Source organism: Talpa occidentalis, unplaced genomic scaffold (assembly GCF_014898055.3).
Source record: "Talpa occidentalis isolate TD23 unplaced genomic scaffold, MPIMG_talOcc4v2.1 talOcc4.2218, whole genome shotgun sequence".
Taxonomy (NCBI): domain Eukaryota; kingdom Metazoa; phylum Chordata; class Mammalia; order Eulipotyphla; family Talpidae; genus Talpa; species Talpa occidentalis.
Window position 1 is genome coordinate 1400 of NW_023602317.1, and position 11971 is coordinate 13370.

The 11971-nt window shown below is 39.3% G+C and overlaps 1 protein-coding gene across 1 annotated transcript; it reads right to left on the reverse strand.

The window, feature by feature from the left end:
- Window positions 1-515: 515 nt before the first annotated feature.
- LOC119253881 (SAP domain-containing ribonucleoprotein-like) lies at window positions 516-6883 on the reverse strand. The gene is made up of 5 exons (XM_037521128.2): window positions 6801-6883; window positions 5890-5963; window positions 5431-5459; window positions 2753-2778; window positions 516-1436 (listed from the first exon to the last, which is right to left on the reverse strand). Exons 2-5 carry the CDS (start codon window positions 5958-5960, stop codon window positions 1230-1232), a joined length of 333 nt encoding a protein of 110 aa, XP_037377025.1. The 5' UTR covers window positions 5961-5963; window positions 6801-6883; the 3' UTR covers window positions 516-1229.
- Window positions 6884-11971: the final 5088 nt, after the last annotated feature.

Consider the following 11971-nt stretch of genomic DNA (forward strand, 5'->3'; position numbering starts at 1 on the left):
TTTTTAAAAAGATTTATTTATTTATTGATTTATACAAGCGCTGGATATAGTCAGAGGCACAGGAGGGTAGGAGAATTCACCAGAGCCAGAGTGGAGAGCAGAACAGGTCTGCACGCCATGTGGGACCCTCGCCCAGCAGCCGGGAATAGAACTGGTGCTGCAGAGACTGCGGGCAGCTTCACAACCCAGCGCTCAATCGCTGCGCCGCCAGGGAGGCCCATTATTATTCTTTTTTTAAGATTTATTTTATTTATACAAGAACTGGGGTACAAGCCAGATGCGCGGGAGGGTGAGAGGATTCACCAGAGACAGAGCGGGGAACAGAACAGGCAGACAGATGGAAGACGCTGCTGAGGGGAGCAGCAGGCAAGGCAGGAGAGGTCTGCTGTGCCATGTGGGTTTCTCCGCAGCTGGCGGGGATCAAACTGGCACCGCAGAGGCTGCAGACAGCTTCACAATGCTGCGGTCAACCACCTGCGCCAGCAGGGAGGCCCTGATTTTTTTAAATGATTGCTTTCTGGCTTGAAATAGTCCTACCTGAATCCTGCCACCACTTCAACAAAGATTAAGAGACAACCTATTCTAGGCAAAAAGGAGAATCCTCAGTGTTTTCTCCAATGAGTCTAGCAAAACTCCAAACACAGCAATGGCTGTAGAACCAATCACCCCATATACCATGGTACTGATAAAGCCATCTTAATAAGTTAAAAAGTCAGCAATTAAAAGAGTGATTTAACTTTTTTTAACTCACTTTTGTTCACAGAACCTCCAAATTTTGTTCCTAGGTAATTCTAACTTAAAGGTTAAGATTGTAGGCCTCCCTGGTGGCCTAGGGGTTAAGGCTCAGTGCTATCACTGGCTACAGCCTAAAGTTTGATCCCCAGCCAGGGAGCTGACCCACACTGCACATCAGACCTCTCCTGTCTCGCCTGCTGCTCCCCTCAGCAGTGTATTTCAGTAAATACACCTGCTCTGCTCCCCACTCTGTCTCTGGTGAATTCTCACTCCCTCCCCTCCATGCACCTCTGGCCTACTCCCCAGTTCTTCTATGCAAAAAAATGAGAGAGAGAGAAAAAAAAGATAGGATTGTTTTCCCCTGATTATTTCATTTCCATTATGCCTGTATCAGAAGTTGAAGCAAATGCACCTACATCTGAATTCTGTAAGAAAATATAAACCATCCGTGGGAAGAAATGATTATCTCTGTGAAACAAATCCTACCATGCAAATTAATAGCCAATGGAGGCAATATTCAAATGACTGGATGAAATGAAGTGCTGAGTAGTCAGATACAGTCTCAGGACAATCCACTTCCAGGTGTTGTAGCCCCTACATTGCTGTATTTGCAAAAAAACACAGTACTTTACCTTTCTGGAGATTGAAGACACATTCAAACCAAATCTTTGAGCTCTTTCCTTTAGCTTATCCAGGTTAACCTATTAAAAAAAGAGAGAGGAACCCCGCATATTAAAATAAAACAGACAACACAAAAGGCAAAAACTGTGATCCAAAGATAGAATTCAAATAAACCTACAATATCAAAGTTAATTTATGTGCCAAATTAGGAAACTAAGTAGCACCCATCCATGTCAACAAGTACTAAAAGACCACTGCTAGAATGCAGTCAGCCTCGACTCCTTTATCCATTAAGGAGGGAAATGTCTAAGGAGTTCTCAAGATCAATGTAAGCCAAACGCTGCTTGAAAAATGCAAACAAATGTCTAAGTCATCACCTTCAAACAAGTCCATCATTTACATTTCAAATCATTAATTCCCATACATGGTCTATGCAAATAGTTCTTTTTAACAAAAAAGATTTATTTTATTTATTAATGCGTACAAGAGCTGGGGTATAGGCCAGAGGTGTGGGGGGTGAGAGGGTTCACCAGAGTCAGAGTGGGGAGCAGAACAGGTAGACTGACTGAACTATACTTCTGAGGGGACCAGGAGAGGTCTGCTGTGCCACATGGGTCAGCTCCCTGGCTGGGGATCGAACTCATGCTGCAGTGGTTGGTCACAGCTTCATAGTTCTTAGACTTAACCCCTTACATCACCAGGGAGGCCTATGCAAATAGTTCTTACATCTAGTTCTCCTTTCTTCAAAAGACATCTACTACCACTTCCCCACTATTTTTTCTTCCTTCCTTTTTTAAGAAGCTTTGTTAACAACTTCCGCTACAACATTTCACTTTCATTAAAATCCTGAATTGAAGCCACAAGAAAAGGATTTCATAAAGCTGAAGGTATTTTACCACCACCACATTTTTTAAACATGACAATCAGACACAATGGTCCAGAGGCATTTTATTCTACTAGTCTTTATTCTGATTTTATTTTTAATAGGTAATATTGAAAAATACCAATATCTACAAATAGGATCCATAAATTTATTCCAGTTTTTCTTGTGATAATTACACATTATCCAAAACCAATGGGTAACTACGCCTAATACCCAAGTAGCACAAAACAAAGAATTATACGAATTATCCTCTAGCTAACAAAATCTATCTTTTGAAGAGGAGTGAGAGGAAGGAAAATATCTATAATGATTTAGAAGATGTAGCCATTTTCCGCAAACAACTCAAACAACTCTTCTTATTCAGAATATACAACACTGTATTAAAAAAAAAAGTCACCAAAGTCATACGATCTCAGAGTTTCCTTTGATCTGGAGAGAGGAGGTCTCTCTAACTTCAAAACTAACTGTAGAGAGTTAAGTTCTGGTTTTCAAGGTATAAAAAAGATTTCTTACCATAGGCTTGGTGTCAGATGACGGACCTAAGGAAGCAAATAAAAAGTTTTATTATTTGTGAAAGTCATAAAGGAAGTTGACAGTCTTCAAATCAAATTATATAGAACAGAAATAGTACACAGGACAAATGTTCTTTATCCTATGGTAAGAAAAGGCATGGATAAGAAATGGGAACATTTAATAGTGCAGCCACTTCGGAAAAGTTTGACAGTCACTCAAGAAGTCCAATGCAGGGTTTACCATACGAGCTAGCAATTCCACAGCTAGGTACAGACCCAAGAGAAAGAGAAACATACATCCACACAGAAACTTTTATATGAATGTTCACAACAGCATTATCCATAGTGGCCAAAAAAAGTGAAAACAACTCCAACTGTCCATTAACTGATGAATGAATAAATAAAATGTGGTATATGTATACAATGGAATATTATCCAATGGTCAAAGACAAAGTCCTGATGCATGCTACAACATGGCTGAGCCCTTTTGTGCTAAGTAGAGGAAGCCAGTTAGAAAAGACCACAAATGACTTAATTTATATGAAGGCATATATATACACGTATGTATATATAAATGCAGTTGCTTAAGACAGGAGGCGGAGGGAAAGAACGGGAAAAATTGCTAATAGGTACAGGGCTTATTTCTGGCGTGCTGGATATGTCCTAAAGTTAGACTGTGAGAATGCTTCCACAATCTCACAAATAATATTTAAAAACAATGAATTATAGGCTTTAAAAACAATGAATTAGGGCCTCCCTGGTGGCGCAAGGGGTTAAGCACATTGCACTGTGAAGCAATCCGCAGCCTCTGCAGCATGAGTTCAAAATGAACAACAACCAAAAAAAAAAAAAAAAAAAAAAAACCCCCAATGAATCACAGGCTTTATTCTTTTTATTTTTTTTTAAAGATTATTTATTTATGCATATGAGAGCTGGTTACAGGCCAGAGATGCGTGGGATGAGAGGATTCACCAGAAACAGAGTGGGGAACAGAACAGGCAGATTGATCCCCCGAAGTACACAGCTGAGGGGAGCAGCAGGCAAGTCAGGAGAGATCTGCTGCGCCATGTGGGTTGCTCCCTGGCTGGCCGGGATCGAACTCATGCTGCAGGGGCTGCAGATTGCTTCATAGTGTGGTGCTTAACCCCTTGTGCCACCAGAGAGGCCTGGCTTTATTCTTTTTAAAGATTTATGCATACAAGAACTGGGATATAGGCCAGAGGTGTGTTGCGGAGAGGATTCACCAGAGACAGAGTGGGGAGCAGAACAGGTGAATCTACGGAAATACACTGCTGAGGGGAGCAATGGGGAAACAGGAGAGGTATGCTGTGCCATGTGAGTCAGCTCCCTGGCTGGGGATCAAACTCAGGCTGAGACTTAACCCCTAGCCTACCAGAGAGGCCCTGGAATTTTAATTTTTGTCTTTCTTCAAATAGCACTATGTAGTATCTTTAAATTTTTGTTTACCATTGCCATTCCTATTATATCTTTCTATACAACTAAAAGCTGGAAAATATTTTGTTTCTAAAACAGTGACAGTGGCCAGAATTCTACTGGTCTTTTAAAAAACACAGCAAAACACTACAAAGTGTTTGGAGAACGTTTTCTTAACACACCTGAAATACGAGCAGGTCATTAGGAAGCCTAGATTGAATTAGGAGACTACATTAAAATTTTCAGTCTCTGAGAAAAAGAAATATGCTCTTTTAAAAGTTACACACACCTTTATTACAAGATATTCGTTGGAGTTTGAAAAACACAGACAAACACAATGAAGTCAGACTCCACCAACCAGAGATAATAAATGTTAACTATTCATGTGTATCTATACACATACTCCTCTTCTCTCCTTTTTTTTTTTTTTTTTTTTTTTTTGTGGGACCCTCGCCAGTGGGTGGGGATCAAACTGGTGCTGCAGAGGCTGCGGGTAGCCTCGCAACCCAGCGCTCAACCGCTGCGCCACCAGGGGCAGCCCTATACACATACACTTCTAATCTTTTTCCTTTTCAAACATGTACTTTTATTACTAGAACAGGAACATATTGCTAGTGTAATTTTATAACTTGTTTTTTTCACTTAGTATCTTTAACAAGTATTCTTCAATGTCATTCTTAATACCTGTATGGTCTTGTATACTATAGCACATATCTATTTAACTAATTCTCTATCATATATTATACAGTTTCCAGTTACTGATCCAGTTGTTTGGACATGACACCTAGAAATAATGTTACAATAAACTCTATGCCTAATTCTTCAAGCATACCTAAAATCATTCCCTTGTAAATTCCTGTAAGCTGGAGCATTAAGGTAAAAGATACTCTCCTTTCCATTTTTTTACTCACAGTTGGGAGTATAAAACTGGAGAGGTACACAATAATTATATTGAGATACTGGAATTAAAGTAAGGAAGGTACTACAAACTTTCTGAAGGTGTACAAGAAAAGGGAAACAAATGTTATAGCACTCTCTCCTATTCTCTCATAACTTCACTTCCTCCTTTAAATTGCCCAAGAAGTCTTAAGTACGGTTTTAAATAAAGCAAAATGGTAAATGTTATAACCTCTTAAAGGTTTCTAGCGCTAACAAATTTACCTTAACTTGGGGGAATGAAAACCGTTATATCAGAAAAGTAAGACTATAAAAATAACTTTCTCAGAAGAGTCTCTGTATTCTTACCTTTTGATGGAACTGAAGAAATCCCAAATCTATAGAGAGAAAAGCAAGTTAAATTTTAGGAAGCTGTTCACACTCCTGGTTGTCTGCAGCCGTGTCAAGTGTACATATGACACTTCTTGCTTGTGATCTTAAGCTTGCAATCATTAGCTAATTCTAACAACCCCATGAAAGAGGTTCAGTTTACTGTTTTTCTCACCAAGAGCCCAGAGAATAAGCTAAAAGGAAGCCTTAGCAGTATTGGGAATAGCATTCAGTTCTTGACATTTACTAATTACAAAAACTTTTGATAATAAAACCCCATCTATAGCTACTACATCCCAATCAGCAGAGACGTTATGGATAGAGCCAATGAGTATTTCTTTTCCAGAAGGCCTCTATTCTACCTAAAAACAATTATATGTAACCACCCCCTCCTTAATATCAGCACTGTATTAGATTCAACAGGGTGGGGAAACTCACCTAGCTGCCCGTGCAGCTTTCTTACTCTCCAGGCTCACAGGTACATTGAATCGTTCAGCCCTCTTCTGCATTCTCTAAGTGAGAAGAGACAAAAGGAGGGAAAGAAAAAATTCAACTTCTGATTTGCTTCAATTTTAAAAGTTGTTTACAGACATGTATCTCTAGAATATCATGAATAATCTTATCTAAACTGAGAATACTGACAATCCTCTAGAGGGTATCATGTTGTATCCATTCGAAGGCTTAACTCAACAGCCCTTTCCAGAAGCAAACACAAAAAGACTATTATTACATTCATGTCCCCAAAAACAAAAGAGAAGGAATAAAATAAAACCCACATTCTGTATGAAGCCAAGAAGACAAAAGCCGTGTTTGGTTGACCTCTGAAAAGGGATCAAAGGAACAGCTTGGTTCCAATACTAGTGGTACGCTTTCACTTAGAAACAAGGCAGTGTTGTCCTATGCGGTTTTCACTTTAAAGATACAAGAAAAAAAGATTGATCTCAACTAGAACCTAGTTTCAGACACTGTGAAACAGAGTCGAGAGAAATTTCAATCTCACCAGCTAGTGGACAGTAACTTAAGAGGGACATCTTCCCTTTTCACTTTTCATCTCTTCTAAGCGACAACTGCCCCAAACTCTGATCCTACTTTGTAGACATCTAAAAGAAAGTTATCACTAAGAACACAGCAGTATACACACAAAATACAGGGCTTCAAAAGTGACATCCACTGTGCCACTCCAAATATTTCCCAAGTATAGGTTTGGTGGGAAAACCTATCAACACAAAAATCTGTCAATACTGATTTTCTACTATGAGTAAAATGTTTAAAATGGTAATACATACAATAAAGGGTAAGAGAGAAGTAAATACAGAAACTGCTATTCTACTAAGGAGCAGAATACCAACCTCAGTCTGTGGTAATTCAGATGTAATCTTTACCACTTTCTTCTCTGCTGCCCTAGAAAAGAAGGAAGATTTTTAAAAACAGAAAACTGATATTCTAAACTAAAACCTTAGAACCGTATAAGAATTTACATGACTCACGTCCCCGTCCCATATTTGCCACCCCTTAGGAAAAAAAAGAAGAAAAACAAAGCCATGAAGCTTATTAGAATTTTGGTTCCCTGAACTATCATCTATTGGCAAAAGTTCAAGTAACAGACTAAGCTGCTTTGCTGAGGTATAAGAAAGTAATAAGGAAAGAAGTCTAGCTAAATATAATTAGGCTGAAGGACACCAGAAACCATTTTACTTACAGGATTTTTCTGGACTAATCACTATTCCTCCAACCCTTATTTAAATACCAGCTCTCAAATTTCATCATAACAATTAATGAGTGCTCTACAATTTCTGGTTTCCTTCTTTTACAAATCTTTTAATTCTCCCATGGGACCTGTAGCTTCAGCTGGAACAGTCAAAGTGGAACAAATAAAAGTGCCAAAGGGGGCCAGAACAAAAAAGGTTAAAGGGATTTTGAATTAGGAAAACATGGCAAGTTACTAGTTAAAAGGTTTAAGAGAAAACAAAAGAAGGGGGACCATAGGGGCGGGAGACAAAGTTCGGAAGTACCCGGGATAAATGGAAGGGCATTAACCCTCCACCAAACAACTCTCATAAAACTGTGGGTCATAACCAGTCTCATTAAGGTGCCTCATTTAGAGACATGGGCAGCTTTTGTTCCAATATCCCGGACACTTTTCCCATTTGATGCCCTGTAAGGTAGTAATGGTTTAATGGCATTTTCAGAGGAAGCAATTCTAAAACAGGAACTTACTCTCTCCTTCATTCTTTTGTTGGAGGTCCCCGGACTGACAAATATGCACTGGGTGCCCCCTGCTGACCATAACTAGGTCCTACAACATTTAACTGTCTTGGGTGGGGAAAAAAAAATCATCACACTACAAACAGGTTATTTTTCAGAACGTGGAATGATGAAGCAAGGAGACTCCTTTGGAATGCTCAAAGGGCATAAATGACCCCTATCTTGACTTTTAAAGAAATTTCTAAATTCTTCCCATTTCCCAATCATGCTCCCTTTCCCAGCCCTCTTTCATTTAGGCAGAAAGGGATACTGAAATTTATTAAGGTTTTACTTGAAGTCCAATGCCATTAGGAAAACAGTCCTCTCCTCCAACCCCAGGCTCCTATTTCCCATCTTGAAGCACAATCACTGCAGCATACCTCACAGCAAAAAAGGAACCGCAGAGAGGAAACTTTCTTACGTTCTATTCCAACTCCCTAACACACAATTAAGCTTAAGAAGTAAATACACATCACATTCTGGGGTGCAAGGGAAATTTCTCTGTACTGAGAAATCTCTCTCCTACTCACAGTCACACGTATAACATTCCACAACTAAGGGAACCCAGAACCTTTCTGCATATACTTTGGTCTAACCACTACTATCCCTCCAAAAAATCAAAATTACCACCCACACACTTTCAATTTTCTTGCTTAAAAATTTATTCATAAAGTTAAATTCCTCTAACAACTGTTCTCTATCCCAGCCCAAGGCCTCTCCCACAACCATCTTCTGCCAGACCCTCAGAAAAGCACCCTAATTTGATTCCTCTCTTTTGGAGCCAGAGGTGCTAGAGCAGCACTTTATTTCATGTGCCTGGTTTTGTTCAATCCAGATGTCAGCTGGAACAGAAACAACCTAGAACTCAGGAACAAACCAGTTCAATGACAATACAAGTTCTACTCTGTGAATATACGGTATTCACTGGACAATGAATGTACAGCAAACTGAAGAAAGTCCAGACTTCTAAAGGAAACATTTCATTATAAAGCAGCTTAAAATGAAGGTCTTCCAGAAGTCATCTTCACAATTTTCCACTTAACAAGGAAACATTTCCCCTCTAAATGCATGAAATCATGTTAGTAGACTGTGTTGGAATTTAATCTGGTTAATAAATATCTGAAACTTGGTTGGGGGGTGTGGGAATTAAAGCCTTCTAAAAACAAGAGAATAGGGATCTAACCCACATATGACACAACAGACCTATCCTGTGTCGCCCGCTACTCCCCTTAGGAGTGTATTTTGTAAATCCGCCTGTTCCGTTCCCCACTATGTCTCTGGTGAATCCTCTCACCCCACTCTCCCACACATCTGGCCTATACCCCAGTTCTTCTACACAAAAATTAAAAAAAAAAATCACATTTTACATATTCTGAGAATGAATTTTTTTTGAAAATTTCAAACCACTATTTTTTAACTCACACAAGTAAATGATCGTTGCATTTACCCATCTGCATTCTAAACCCAGAATTCCCAAAGTATCTCTATTTAAAAACTCTCCCATTAGGGCAACATATTCCTATTGATGGAACTGTTGAGAGTAAAAAAACTTTACTACAAAGGACTGAATAGACCTGGAAATACACCTGACATTTACTAAGGTTCTTTGACATAATACTGGAACTTTTTTTTATGCATTCTGTCCTGAATCCACGAAATTTTTGTTTTGTTTTGTTTTGTTTTGAGTAACCAGGATCTGCAGAAAGGTTGTAATTTTTTTCCAGCAAAGCTAACTTGTCGCATTTCTCTCCCCTTGATACCAACACAGCATACAAATAGTGGTAGTAATTTTTGCTACTTATTTCAGAGTCTGTTTTTGCATAACTTCCATAGGGATTTTGTCTGTTTTAACAAAAAATTGGACATAAGTTTGATTGTGTGGCTTTGTGTGGAGTTCTTCCAGAAAGTTAAAAAAGAGCTGAACCAAGAAGAGGAGAACCTGTTTGCCTTGTTGTAGGGTTCCAGAGACCTCCAAAGAAGGTGAGGAAGCTTGCCTCCATTGGCAGGACTGGACAACCCGGCCAACGAAAATGCCCTGGTACCCTCGAGAAGAGAAAAGCCCAGGTGGAGTCTGATGAGACCAACTTTATACCTGAAGCATACATCGACTGAATGCCACCGGTTCGCTCTGATCCTGTGTGGAGTATTTCAACAAAGCCAGCTAAAAATTGCTGTTAGTTATTTCTACCCTGTGATTTTATGCAAAAATAGAAAAAATGGTTTAAAAGTAGATTTAGTTTGCAAACTTTTGCTATGCTGTTAAAAGTTTGGGATCAAGGTTGAGAAAATTTGTGTTTTACATCAGTTGAACCATTTTAACATTTTTTCTCTGTGATTTTGATATATTTGCTATCTTGTTTTAGCCAATTCTCCAAATTTTTTTTTCTTTTGGCTTGGATAATGGACTATTTTTAAGTAATGAAACTGTCATACTGGACATTCATGGACAATGCTGCTGACTAATTGTTGCTTCTCTTACACACATTGTAACCCTGAAAAAAAAGACTGTCTCCTAAGACTACACCCTGAGATTGTGCCACCATAGATATGGTGAAATAAAAATTAAAAGGGGGGATTGCAACAGGGTGGTCCCCAGGAAAGGGGGAGGTTCCCTGCCCCACCCAAGGGAGGGTGGAGCTGAGCAGCAAAAGAAGAAGCTGCAGAAGAGACGGAGGAAGGAAGGAAGCAAGATGGAGCCAGGAGACCTGGAGGAGGCGCATGGAGCCTAGAGACATGTGAAGAAACTGCGCTTGTCTTTTGGTCGTGGGCTGGGTGACACAGATGTGGGTGAGACCCGTGGGGAGGTGACAATGGCAGCTTTTATCTGGATGTTGATTTTGCTCTTTTCCTTCCGGGCTTGTCCGGTTGTTTGTGACCCTTTGCTGTGGGTCCCCACTGGAAGATGCTTTAGACTTGTGGCAGGCTTTGGGGCCTTGCTCTGGGCCGACCCCATATGGATGGAGTTTTACCCACGAGGGGATGGGTAACTTTGGGTGCTTCATTTAGAAACTAGACTCTTTGCCTTACCTGTATTGTTTTCTAGTTTTTATTAAAGTTCCTTCCCATTAAAGTGTCATATGTTTTGTGTTGATGCGGCGGATGGCAGAACCCATTTAGAATAGGCAGGTTTGTGGGGGTCTGGGGTGCCCCTCTCCCTGTCCTATAACATCCCCAGTGGCACAGCACTTGAGCGCTGGGTTGCAAAGCTGCCCGCAGCCTCTGAAGCGCCGGTCAATCCCCGGCCGCTGGGCGAGTGTCCCACATGGCACGCAGACCTCTCCTGCCATGCCCGGTGCTCCCCTCAGCAGTGTACTTCGGTCCTTCTGCCTGTTCTGCTCCCCGCTCTGGCTCTGGTGAATTCTCTCACCCTACTGCGCTTCTGACTGTACCCAGTGCTTGTAAAAATAAATAAATAAAGAAATCTACCAAAAAAAAAAAAAATCACACTCTAATGTATGGCGGGGTTAGCTTTCTTTCTCCCATTGTTAAAAAAAAAAAAACTATCCCATTAGCTATTTTCTCAAGATACTATATCTAAACATAAACCTCCTATGATAAAAAAATAAATAGCTCATTTTAGAAAGCAATTATACTTGATAACATCTAATAAAACATTAAACGCACATCGCTGGTGATGAAGCAAATTCACTGCTAGGAATTTATATCATACAAACACAGCACTGCATTTTTTGCTATTATGAATAATCTAAATGTCCATCAACAAGAGACTGGTGAAACTACTGTTAATCCATAGAAGGGAGTACTATTAGCTGTCAAAAAAAGAATAAGTTCTAATTGGTAACTACTAAATCTGAACATGAATACATGTACTATTCTTACAACTTCTGTATCTAATTGCAATTTTCCATAGTTACAAGCTAAAAAGAGAATGATCACTCACTTACTAGAATAATTATCCCTATTTCATAGGGTTGACAAGGATTGTGAGAATACTTATAAAACATTTCAAATCTTGCCTAAAATGTAATTACCGTTTAAATAAGAACATTATACAGAAAGCTTCAATGTGAAAAACAACAAAAAGCAGGCATAATGTGTATGTGTCTGTATGTATACAGCAATAAGTTATTCTTGAAGACTATATTTAAAAACTCCAGGAAGTCATATAGGGATGGAGACAAGGGATACACAATTTCCAATTTATGTGCTCCTTTACATTTTTATCAGTACATATATTATTTATTATTAGTATATATGTTGTCTTTAATAATAAAATATAATACAACCAGGAGAAACAGAATGTAAAAAAGAACCA

Excerpts from the sequence above, each read along its gene's own strand:
- LOC119253881 (XM_037521128.2), bottom strand. The coding sequence starts at position 5,960 with ATGCAGAAGAGGGCTGAACGATTCAATGTACCTGTGAGCCTGGAGAGT. Across the intron at positions 5,460-5,889 it reads AAAGCTGCACGGGCAGCTAG|ATTTGGGATTTCTTCAGTTC; the intron begins GTGAGTTTCCCC and ends TTCTCTCTATAG. Across the intron at positions 2,779-5,430 it reads TTCTTCAGTTCCATCAAAAG|GTCCGTCATCTGACACCAAG; the intron begins GTAAGAATACAG and ends TTGCTTCCTTAG.